The 12,085-nt window shown below is 43.3% G+C and overlaps 1 protein-coding gene across 1 annotated transcript; it reads right to left on the minus strand.

Moving 5' to 3' along the window:
- Window positions 1-2,076: 2,076 nt before the first annotated feature.
- LOC119349018 (homeobox protein HOX1A-like) lies at window positions 2,077-10,723 on the minus strand. The gene is made up of 12 exons (XM_037617026.1): window positions 10,589-10,723; window positions 8,977-9,606; window positions 7,343-7,508; window positions 7,135-7,258; window positions 6,936-7,048; window positions 6,280-6,846; window positions 5,594-5,842; window positions 5,374-5,463; window positions 4,216-5,304; window positions 3,267-3,515; window positions 3,079-3,168; window positions 2,077-2,991 (listed from the first exon to the last, which is right to left on the minus strand). The coding sequence occupies exons 2-12, from the start codon at window positions 9,474-9,476 to the stop codon at window positions 2,566-2,568; spliced, it is 3,663 nt and encodes a 1,220-aa protein (XP_037472923.1). The 5' UTR covers window positions 9,477-9,606; window positions 10,589-10,723; the 3' UTR covers window positions 2,077-2,565.
- Window positions 10,724-12,085: the final 1,362 nt, after the last annotated feature.

Below are 12,085 nucleotides of genomic sequence, written 5' to 3' on the forward strand. Positions count from 1 at the left end.
GTCGGTATCACGGCGGGGCCCCGTCCAGCGCTGCGCGGTCGCCGCTCGCCGCCCGCTTTGCCCCGGGGGATCGATCAATCATTGCTGCCCCCCGCCCGCCCGCCCGTCCGTCGCCGCAACACTGTCACCCGAGGCGCCAAAGAAACAGTCAGAGGCACGCATGGTCAAATCAAACAAACTCTCCACCGTTTGACATGTACTAGCTACGTATAGCACGGATGGACCGTGGACAGGAATAGCATCTGCTCTGCATTTGGGAGAATCAGGCTCAGATTCAGGGGAGTACCCTAAACTATACGTGCATACATACGGCTAAACGCCAGTGCCTTCTCCGGAATGGTACATGGTCTCAGCTCTACGGTGGGATATGCAGTTGGCGGATGCCAATCTTGCATTGCGTTGCATTCATGGTAGGGTCCAATCCAAGCTACACATTTCTTTCGACAGTTCCAACGCCCAAAGGGGTTGAAAACTTGGCCCTGCCGCTGCCTGCTGGTGCTGGTGGTGTTCCCACTTGGAGTAAGACCCGAAAAGGAAACGGGGGAAAGCATCAACACTAGCGCACTCAGGGCCTTCGCGGCAATCAAAACCTTCTACGGCAGCCAGGGAAACCAGCACTCCAGCAGGTGTGCAACCGGATCCGGCCATCTCAACATCGCCTAGCAAGAAGCTCCTCCCTCTCGCCATGGACCACACGCACTGTCGTGTGGCCACAGTCCAGTCCAGTCCACACCGGGACCGGGACGGGATCACTCATGAACCACTACTGCGTTCACGGAGGAACTGTGCACCAGTGTTTGTTGTTCGTTAGTTGGCCGACCACATGGCGGGCCATCACCGGCCGGCTCCTGCTGGGCTTTCCTTCCAGAGATCCCCAGTCCACATCCGGCGCGTCTGACCGGCTGACTTGCCATGCCGCCTCTCCTGCCGTGTGCATGCATGATCATTAGTCCCAGTCTGGTGGTGGTACGTACTGATTGCGGGCGCCGGCGAGGTTACTCCGCACAGACTTTGTGTGGCAAATCTTGTTATCTTTCACTTTCTTGCGTCTCCCCGCTGAATTAGTATTAGTTGTGCTCGGGACAGCCATCACGCATCTGCCAGGGATTTGTTGGCTCGTTTGGTTTGTTCCTCTGCTTGGACCATGCAGACGGAGGAGGACAAGGAGAGGCCAGCAGACGCCCTCTCTTTCCTTTCCCTGATGTCTACGGGACGGTGGAGAAATGAGAAATCCACCACCCGGCTTCGTCTTCTAGTCTAACCAACCAACCGCGGCTATAGCTTCGCTTTCACTTTCACTTTCACCGCGTCAACATAAACATGGAAGAATCCAATGGAGCAGCAGTAGTGGGCAGTAACAACGACATGAATATGGCACTCGGCCGTAGCAACTGAGCGTCTGAGCGGCATGCACGCCTTTGGTGTGAGTGGCGAGCTGTGATCTTTTGTGTCGTTTCGGTGGCTTCACTTTGACGATCTCGATGCCTGCGACGACCTACCTCGCCGTGATATGAACCGGTCTCGGCGTCGAGAAAGACCGCTTCTTTTGTTTCGGTCGGCTGGTGCGGCGGAATTCCGTGTCTTGTGAAGGTTGTGGAGCGGGACTCACCACCATCCTCCATTTGACAAAAGGGGAATAGGTCGCCGAGAGGAAGAAAGCATCGTCACTCCGAACATTGGACAATCGGAAAGGGCCAGTGGCCTAGCAAGGCATCGTTTACCTGGAGCTGAAAGACATTCCCTGAGACCAGATGCAATGGCGTATTGGTTCGGCGACGGCGACAGCTCCGGTCGTTTCTGCGCGCATGGTTAAAGAGGGAACTATCTTGCAAATATCCTAGCCCCCTTTTTCCTTTATAAAATGGAACAAAACTTTTGTAAGATCATTTCAATGCTTTTTAAACTGGGCGGTGTCCTACTGTAGTCATCAGAATACCAACAAGAAGAAGATGTTTTAACAGGTGTATATGAATGATTCAACAGGCATATATCATGCAAGTATTGGGTAAGGCGTCCAAGCAAAAACATAGCTTCCAGTGCAAGTCAAAACTGATGCAGACAAGAGACAAGAGGAAATCATGAAAAATAAGTCTTAACCAGAATATACTCCTCACCAACAGTACAACATATATTTCCCCCAAAAGGGGAAGATTACAACATGTACCAACGAGATCCACTGACACTGTTTAAAATTCATATGAACGATAAGCTGAACCTGGTCACTTATCAACAATGTACACAACCAATGACAGCACATGAGCATAATTTCACAGCATAATTTAAGGAGACAGCAGCGCCCAAGGCGAAAATGTTAAGTGTCTTCCATTCTCTGCCATAGAAGTGCGCTGTGGCGACGGCACTTCCAAGATTGTTCAGTTTATCACTTGCGATCTGGAGGAGTATAAGGATTCTTAGCGGGAGTCCCATATATCGAACGACGCCTCCCGCTGGAGTAAGACACCCACCATGTGGGTAACTAATTTCAGAGAAAGAATTAGTTGACTTGCATCAGCCAAAATCATGGCCCGACTTGCAAGTTCAAAGAGTCATTAGCTAGAAACGTCATCAGCCAATCTTCCTCTTCTTTAGCTCCTGCAGCATTTTGCTTCTTATTTTCTCGTCCAAAGCTTCAAGAGCCAGAACTGCATACCCTGCATCGCTACCTTCTGGCCTGCCAGAACTGCTTGAGGAGGTATTCTTCATATGATTCTCTCTGGACTCACCTTTTGGGCGCCTTACCAAGGGGGTAGTATATCTTTGACTGCTATTTGGAGTGCTGGCATTTGTTTTCAGCCCACCACCAATGTCTTGTTTCAGTGGACCATCTTGTGTGATACCTTCATTCAGAATTCCCGATGGCGTATCCTCATTCAGAGCATCACTTTTGCATTCATTAGGATTCTCCTTGGTGCTATGGTTTTCCACGTGAGTGCTGCCTTTGTTGGATGCTACTCTTATGTGACGCCGCCTACTTTCAAACCATTTCTCAACCTGTTAGCACAAACCATAGTGAGGGTTTTGCTCAATGCCAAGACAACTGTACATGCATGGGAATTCATGAAAAAAAGAGGTACAAACCTGACGGAATGTCAGACCTAGTTCTTGTGCCAAGCTTTCTTTAACAGCACGGCTAGGATATTGATCTGTTTTAAATTGCTCATGTAGCCTCTGCAAAAAATAAAATGAAATGCTTGCGGATGAATCAAACTTATGATAGAAATCTTACTGGTTAAGCCTGTTTATCCCGTTCTGTTAAACCATAGTACCTGATTAATTATTGGCCCATATTGTCTCTTCTGACCTGTAGTACTGCTTCCGTTAGGGGTAAGCAGCTCTTCTGCATTTTGCCCATTCACCGAACCATGAAAGCTTTGTTGAGACCTTTGCGGAGTGAATTCATTGCTCTGACGCACAAAAGAACCTGCTTCACTTTCTTTTCCCTTGTCCTTTTCAGGTGTGCCTTTCTTCGACAACTCTTCACTGTAACTCGAATCAGATGGTGCTCTCCCATAAGCCTGCTTTCAGTTTCAGCATGAAGAGGAAATATGTAAGGTTCATAAGCTAGTGAAACACACATGTATGCGCACATAATAACCAAATTGTACATAATACTTAAGGCAGAGGGAGCACTAAACAGAAAATTGAGGGCAATAGTTTAGTATCAGCTCAAATGCTAAACACAATAACTAAATTCAAGACAAAACAGACAAGCTATGTATCTGGTACTATTATCATGCTGTCCATGTATGTCTACGAGCAAGTATAATAGCAGGCTTAATGGCTTATAGCCCACTTACATGGCAATTTTGCCTATGTGGAGGAGAGGGACATGAAAAGGTAAGGGGCGTAGGCTCCCACGCAAGAGACTGCCTCTACACGTCCTCCTAGGCAACTAAAATAAATATGAAGAAAGAGAAAGAGAGAAGGTGGAAAAAAGTATACTTCTTATAGCCAACCTTACTATAAATGATAGCTATATAGATGAAATGGCAACATCGTATAGCCAGCAGTTGGCTGTACTATTACCATGCTCTAAGCTCATATTCCAAAATCATGTTGAGCATTCCCATGATGGCTTTTTAAATTTTCTGAATAAAGTAATCACTCTCCCTAGTTGACAGCAAGGCAAACAAACATACCAAAAGCTTTCATGAAGGACAAAAACATTATCAGAATATGTGCTAAAATATGCACACAAGCAAGTTGGGGGCTTACAGCGAGTTTTTTGCTGTCCGGAGACTGAACCTTCTGTCTCGCTGAAACTGGTAAAACAACATATTGGTCCATTTCAGGATCCTTGGAAGGGAGATTGGAAATGGCCGCATTTGCGCAAATAGTCGTTCCTTCCAAGTCATCGGTACGGTCTGCACCAACCTTAGCTCCTGATGGAACTCCCTCCTGGCCACAACAAGATTTAGCAATCTCAACACAGAAATCATCAGAGTCAGATGAGAAGTCTGACTCATCTTGCTTCTCTTCGATATCTTTATCTGAATCAGGACTTGCTGGATCATAGTCATCATCCTCCGAGTCCTCAGAAGGTAATCCGAGGTCATCAACTTTCCTTTTCGTCTTCCTATTTTCTGATTTGTCAGAAGAGTGTGACTTCTCTGAACTTGACTGCTTCTTTCCAATATCTTCATCAGAACCAGGACCTGCTGGATCATAATCATCGTCCTCAGAGTCCTCGGAAGGTAATCCAAGGTCATCAACTTTCTCCTTCACATCTTCTGGATTGTCAGAAGAGGTGGTGAAATTTGATTCATCTGAACTTGATTGCATCATTTCAATAACTTCGTCAGAATCATAGTCATCATCCTCAGAGTACGCAGAAGGTAATCCAAGGTCATCAATTTTCTCTCTATTTTTCAAAGGTTCTGAATTTCCAGAACGGGTGACAAAATTCAGGTCATCAGAGTCTGAACCTTCATCTTCAGGTTCTAGCTCCAGAATCTGATCCTCTGCAGAGCCATCTGTTGGCATTCCAACATATTTCGAGGAGGTATTCTTTTCATGGTTCTCTCTGGACTCACTTTTTGGACAGCCTATCAATCCCGAGGTTTTAGTATAGCTTTGGCTGCTTTCTGGAGGCACATGAGTTCTCTGCCCACCATCAGTGTCTTGTTTCACTGGACTATGTTGTCTGATACCTTCCTCTTTACATGCATTAGGTTGATCTTTAACTTCCATGTGAGTTGCGTCTGAGCTCTTCTTCTTCCTACTGTTGCTCTGCTTTTCTAGCTGAGTGCCATTTTTCATAGCAGCTGCTCTTGCGTGACGTGTACTTTCAAACCATTTGTTAACCTGACAGCAGAAGCCATTGTGAGATTTTGCTCACATGCAACTGGAAATTCATGACAAAGACATACGAACCTGATGGAATGTCAGCCCTAATTCTTGTGCCAAGCTTTCTTTAACAGCACGGCTAGGGTATTGGTCTGTTGTGAAATACTGATTTAGCCTCTGCAAGAAAAATGAGTTGTAAGCGACTACATCAAACTTTGGATAGCAATGCAAATTGGCTAAGCTTGTCCTACTGGTTTTATAAATATAAAACCACCTATTATGAAGAGATGGGAATGTGTCACTTCACCTCATTAATTACTGGACCAAAATGCCTTTTGTTAGCTTTACTATTGCTGCCAGCAGAGGTAAGCCCCCCTGCATGTTGATCATTTACTAAACCATGAAAACCGTCAGGATGCACCGCTCGCGTTCCCCTGGAGCTTTTGCGTGCAAATGAATCCACTTCATTTCGTTCTTCGTTGTCTTCTTTGAGTGTGCTCTTCCCAGACCACTCATCACCATCGCTTGATTCAGATGGTGCTTCCCCATAAGTATCCTTTTGATTTCAGCATCAAGAAACATGTCAGGTTCATAACCCAGTAAAACACATCCTGTTTAACAGTTAAGTAAGTAAATTCTACTCAACAATCCTAGTTGAGGTAATAGTTTAGCATCACTTAAAAAAAGCTCTTTTGTGTTCCACAGCCTTAAAGCAATAACAAAAATTAAGAAATGTTGGACAGGCTATGCATCTATTGCTAAATTATCAGGGTATGGATGCATACCCTGTTATGGTTATCGCATTATAATCATGTTAACCACCCCCATAAATGCTTTTTTCAGTCTTCAGTGGAACTATTGGATTTATCTATATTTCCTTAATAAAGTTATCACCCACTGGTAGTACAACAACAACAAAAAATACCAAAGGTGTTTGCAAGGCCAGAAACATAAGCAAAATTAATGCCAAAATAGCATGCAAGTTGAGCTTACATCATAAAGTTTTTTGTAGTCCAACCGTTGAACCTGCCGTTTTGTAGACGGTAAAATCACATCTGGGTCGATCTCAAGATCCTTGCTATGTGACATTGATGTGTTTGGCCGAACAGGGGCCCCTTCCAAGTCATTAGTACGACCTCCAACCTTAGGACCAGACGAAACTTCATCCTTACTACAAGACTTTGTAATCTCAGCACAGAACTCATCAGAGTCCGATGTGAAGTCTGACTCATCTTGCTTCTCTTCGATATCTTTATCTGAATCAGGACCTGCTGGATCATAGTCATCATCCTCCGAGTCCTCAGAAGGTAATCCAAGGTCATCAACTTTCACTTTCTCCTTCACGTGTTCTGAATTGTCAGAAGAGGTCATGAAATTTGAGTCATCAGAGTCTGAACCTTCATCCCCATCCTCTTCTGATGATCCTTCTGCGTGACCAGCCACATGTTCTTCGGATATATTGGGGTCGAAGTCATCATCTTCTGAATCGTCTGATGGAAGATCAGCTACATCATTTTGCATAGGCCCGTGTGCCACAGCAGCTGCCTCAGGAAAAACTTTCTGCAAAAATAATGTAGTATCATGGTGGAATATATTTCAAATTTATTTGACCTTGAAACAGCAAGTATTCTCAACAGTGAAACTGTTACCTCCCAAGAGTCATTAATGTCAAGATCTGTCCCTTGGAGTTCATTTATTAATTCTATACAGTCTATCTTGCAATCACATGCAGGGCAAAGCCATCCTTCCTCTCCCTCAGGAACTACAAAGGGAATGATCACATGAATGAATTAACACCAGAAATAATGGACCTTGGATACCATAAGAAATTGAGAAAATAAATATTACTATCTTTAGTCAGTAAAGGAGGGTTTAGACAATTCTGGTGGAACCCTCTGTCGCAGGCTCCGTCGCAGAGAATGATGTCATTATTCAATGTAGCTTCTTGCAAACTACAAGTGGCACAAACAATCTGCAAGATGGGTAGCATGGTCAATGATTAAAATGGTAAGCATAACACAGCACAACATCAGAAAAGAAAAACGTGTTGACATACATCATCAGAAGATATCTTTCCTTCAGAATCAAACAAAGATTCCTCAAGCTTCCCCACAGTTAGAAGATGATCAAGATTCTGGAAAGCTTCTCGTATTCTTAATTTGCACCGCACGATCTCCTCCTTGGCTCGTTCAAGCTCCTTCTCAGGCCTTATCTTTTCCAAACTGCATGTTTGTGTATGGGTGAGTAATATTTCTATATTGCAACTCACGCTGCAAGGAATTCACAACTAAGAACATCCAAGAAGCTGTGTTGTTGACAATGAATGCGAACCAAAAGAAAAGAAAGCATGTTCATGCGCCTCTGATGAAATAACCAGTCAAATAAGAACATAAATTTAATTGAACCCTAAATTGGAACTGGGTGTGGACCAGTTGCCTAGTAGCGCTCGGCCGGCTGCGCGCCCAGCCCGCCACCCGCGTTCGAGCCTTGCGCTCCGCAGGGTGTGTGCCTGGGTTGTTTCTTCGTTGTTAAAATGCCACAGGGGCTAGTGCTGTTGGTCTAGGTTTTTTAACTGAACCCTAAATCATTCATTACAACTGGCACATTTAGAAATTTTAAATGTACATGAATGCAATATAACATCTGAAGACATAATAAAGACATCAATAGAATAAAATGATAAAGCGTGCAATAGGATACCCTTCTGCCAATTGTTTAGAACACAAAAAACCCTTTCCGTTCTTTCTTTTATCGAGAGGGACCAAAGAGACTCACATTGCAATTAATGGAGAGCTACATGAATGTAGACCTCATGACTCATGAGTGTATTTCTCAAACAAAATGAACAGATGGTAAGCCTGTCACTTGTCACTTTTATACTTCTAACTCGCACACTCATGGTTGATTAAATGCACATTAAATAGGAAAGACAAACAAAAAAAGAAGTGTTTTAGCTTAATGCCCAATTCAGGAACCTTTTAATTTTGTAATTACAAAAAATGGCCTTTTTTTGTACTTCTGTGCCGGTTCAGAATTATTACACTAATAGTGGTAAATCAGATCCATATGTATTATAAGTTGCTAGTTAATTCACACATATGCAGATGAAATAAATATAAGTGTTTCAAGAAGCAACAGCACCAAATACGCCTATGCAATAGTTCAACTAAAAGTGAATGCTCCCTCCAGTCCCCTTTGTAAGGTGTATTAGTTGCTTCACTAAGACCAAGGAGGAGCTTAGAGGGGTATTATGGATTTCACCCCTGCCTACAATGTGTATTAGTTCATTAATTTCCGGCAGCTGTTTAATTGGCCATCCAATCAAACGACCGGAGGAGTAAAGCAATAGTATGCATGCATGGTGTCCAGAATCATAATTGTTTGCTGTGGCTAGCTATCCAGAATAAGCAAGTAACATGCATGCACGCATGGATGTGAAACGACGAGTTGAAGGAGGGGCAGTGTGGATGGCGCAATAACTGCAGTATGATGGGATAACAACCGAGTTGGGCTAAGATCAGCGCAAACAGATAAATGCACCTTACAATCGGGAAATTTTGCTAACTAAAACACCTTATAGAACGAATGGAAGGGGTAATAACAAATGAAACTAAGCTACAAATGCAAAGGTGAATTCAGGAGAAGACGCCAGCAAATCAAATCAAATACATGAATAAAGAGGTGGCGAACCTTTGATTTTTCCAGCCTTCACTGGCATATGCTTCAAGAAAACTTTGGTGATAGTTCATCCGATTCAAAATGTATCTAATTCGCTTACGAATTTTCGATAACTCATCGTCCGGACCACCCTTTGTGGGTCTATCCCTCTTTATTCTTTTAGCAGCTGGTTTTACTAGAGTGTCCACAGAGTCGCTAGGTGGCTTCTTTGCGGCTTTTTCTGTTGGAGTTTGCACAGAATCACTAGGTGACTTATCTGCAACTGATCTAGAACGAAGAACCCTGACAGTACTCTCAGATGACTTCAAAGGATAAGTTCTACTTGACAATACTCGGGAGCCTTTCCTTCCCCTGTTAGCTGCCCTTTTGAAATTTTTCCTTTCCCCCGACGGGGATGTGTACGGAAAAGGAAAACTTTGATGCTTAAGGGCCTCAGGGTTCAGGCTAGAGTTTGCATAACTCCGAGTCTCAATAGTGTCCTCAGCACAGCCAGAAGTATTGCTTTTGTCCATCTGATGGCGGCCAGAAATTATTTTATATTCTAGTAAAAGAAAGAAGACGGCTTCGGAAAATTGTCTTCTTGCAGAGCGCAGTCGCAACAGAATATGGATCTGTACGTAGTTGCACCAAATGAACCAGCACCTGCAGCAAGTACACAAAGTATAATCAACATTTGTGGTTGTAAGAACTGATCACATATAACTTATCAAGCATTGATAGCTAACTTTGCATCTTCAAAAAATTTAAAGCCAGTACATTCATTCCATTACCAATACAAGATGTGCTTCATACTAAGTTATCTTCAGAATGGTACACGCCTAAGAGCGATTCACACACATCTATATAGCACATTGTTGCAATGAATGGGCGTTAAAAATCAGATCTACTGCTGCCAAGACAGGTGACTTGTTCTGAATGACAATAATTTATACCAGCACACACCTGGCCAGCAATATCAGCAATGTACTACTCCCTCCGTCCCATAATATAAGAGTCTTTTTGACACTAGTGTAGTGTCAAAAACGCTATATTATGGGACGGAGGGAGTACCATTTTCAATCCTACAGCTTTCTGTAATTTGCTACAGACAGTGACCAACTTCCGCAGTTGGCACTATCCATGAAGCCGTCTCAGAACTTGAACAGCTCATCTCACGCAATCTATAGTTGAAATCAGCCGAACTTCTCTGTTTACCCAAGGGCCAAGGGGGCAATGGCAAGCAATTATGATTTCCAGTTGGGCAATCAGCCGAATCAACCAGATACAGAGCCCCGACTGCCTGATCTAGCATGAGCGAACCATCAAAACCCTAGAAACCACGCCCCCTCTTCTAAACAGAACTCCCGAACCAATCCATCAACCACCGCTACGCTGAATCACGAAGCCCGCACAACCACGACTCAAACCCAGAACTACCGAACACCAGCGCACGAATCGCCCCCAGACCCACCGCCCTGGCGGAGACTAGGGCGCCGCAAACCACCGCTGCGCGAAATCTAGCTTGAATGCTTGGATTTGGCCGCGGGGGAAACTAAGAGACAGGGTCGAGGGAGTCGGGCGCGGGTGGCGGAGCGGGGCGGGACGGGGCGGAGCGGGGAGGAAGGGAGGCGGACCGGGTACTCACCGCGCTAGCGTCCGCCGCCGCCCGGCGAGGCGGCGATGGTCTGTCGCGAAGCACTGCACGACGGGCCGCTTCCTCGCGCGGACGGAGTGACGTGAGCGATTGGAGGCGAGCGGAGACTGAAAATAAAAGACACGAGGTGCGCGGCGCTGCTCCCAAACTGCCCCGCGGTAGGGTTTTTTTCTTTAGGCAAAACGGCCCCGCGGTAGGTGGCGTATGGCCTCTCGGCCCGGCCCACTTGTCCTCATGAGAGGGGTAGCTGTTTGGGCCTACCGAGAGAATGGCAAACCCTATTCGGCGCCTTTAGCGGAATATCCTATTTGACGCATACTGCGTCAAACTGTCGATCTTTCGCACCGGCTGGTTATCGAGCGCTGAAACTGGGCCCGCCCGTGACCCTGTAACAGCGCTTCCGGTTTTAGGAACCTTCCAAAGATTCCCAGCCGGTTTTTATCGGTTTTGGAAACCTTCTAGAAGGATCCTGAACCGGGTTTTCTTTGCTTTTTTTAATTTTTCTTTTTTCTTTTTTGTTCTTTCTGTTTTTCTTTCCTTTTTCGTATTTTTCTTTTTCCTGTTTTTTCTGTTCAGAAATTTAAAAAAAAATGAAAGTTAAAAAAATGTTATCGTCTTCAATTTCTGTTCACAATTTTTAGAAAATGTTCATGTTTGAAACAATCTTCAGGAAATTCGATTCGAAAACAATTCTTGTTTTCAAATTTTTTTGAAATTCAAAAAATGTTCTCTTTTTAAAATTTTGTTCATAGTTTCGAAAAGATTTCGAAGAAGTTAAAGAATTTCAAAAAATGTTCCTATTTTGAAATTTGTTCATAATTTCATAAAAATGTTCATGTCCAAAATATGTTCAGTAATTTAAAAAAATATTTTCTTTCTCAAAATTTGTAAACCATTTCAGAAAAATGTTCATGTTTAAAAAAATGTTCGCGGTTTCATCATTTTGTTCGCAATTTACAATAAATGTTCCCATGTTTCAAATTTTGTTTGCATTTAGCATACAATACAAATTGTGTTTGCATTAAAAATATTCTGTTTTAACTTTTTTGTTCTGAACATAAAAAATGTTCATGTTTTCCATTTTTTTTCAGAGCTTAAAATCTGTTCGTGATCTCAGGAAATATTCGGAAATTTGAAAAAAGGTTCACATTTTTCGTAATTTGTTCATAATTTCATAAAAATGTTCATGTCCAAAATATGTTCAGTAATTTAAAAAAATATTTTCTTTTTCAAAATTTGTAAACCATTTCAGAAAAATGTTCATGTTTAAAAAAATGTTCGCGGTTTCATCATTTTGTTCGCAATTTACAATAAATGTTCCCATGTTTCAAATTTTGTTTGCATTTAGCATACAATACAAATTGTGTTTGCATTAAAAATATTCTGTTTTAACTTTTTTGTTCTGAACATAAAAAATGTTCATGTTTTCCATTTTTTTCAGAACTTAAAATCTGTTCGTGATCTCAGGAAATATTCGGAAATTTGAAA

Source organism: Triticum dicoccoides, chromosome 1B (assembly GCF_002162155.2).
Source record: "Triticum dicoccoides isolate Atlit2015 ecotype Zavitan chromosome 1B, WEW_v2.0, whole genome shotgun sequence".
Taxonomy (NCBI): domain Eukaryota; kingdom Viridiplantae; phylum Streptophyta; class Magnoliopsida; order Poales; family Poaceae; genus Triticum; species Triticum dicoccoides.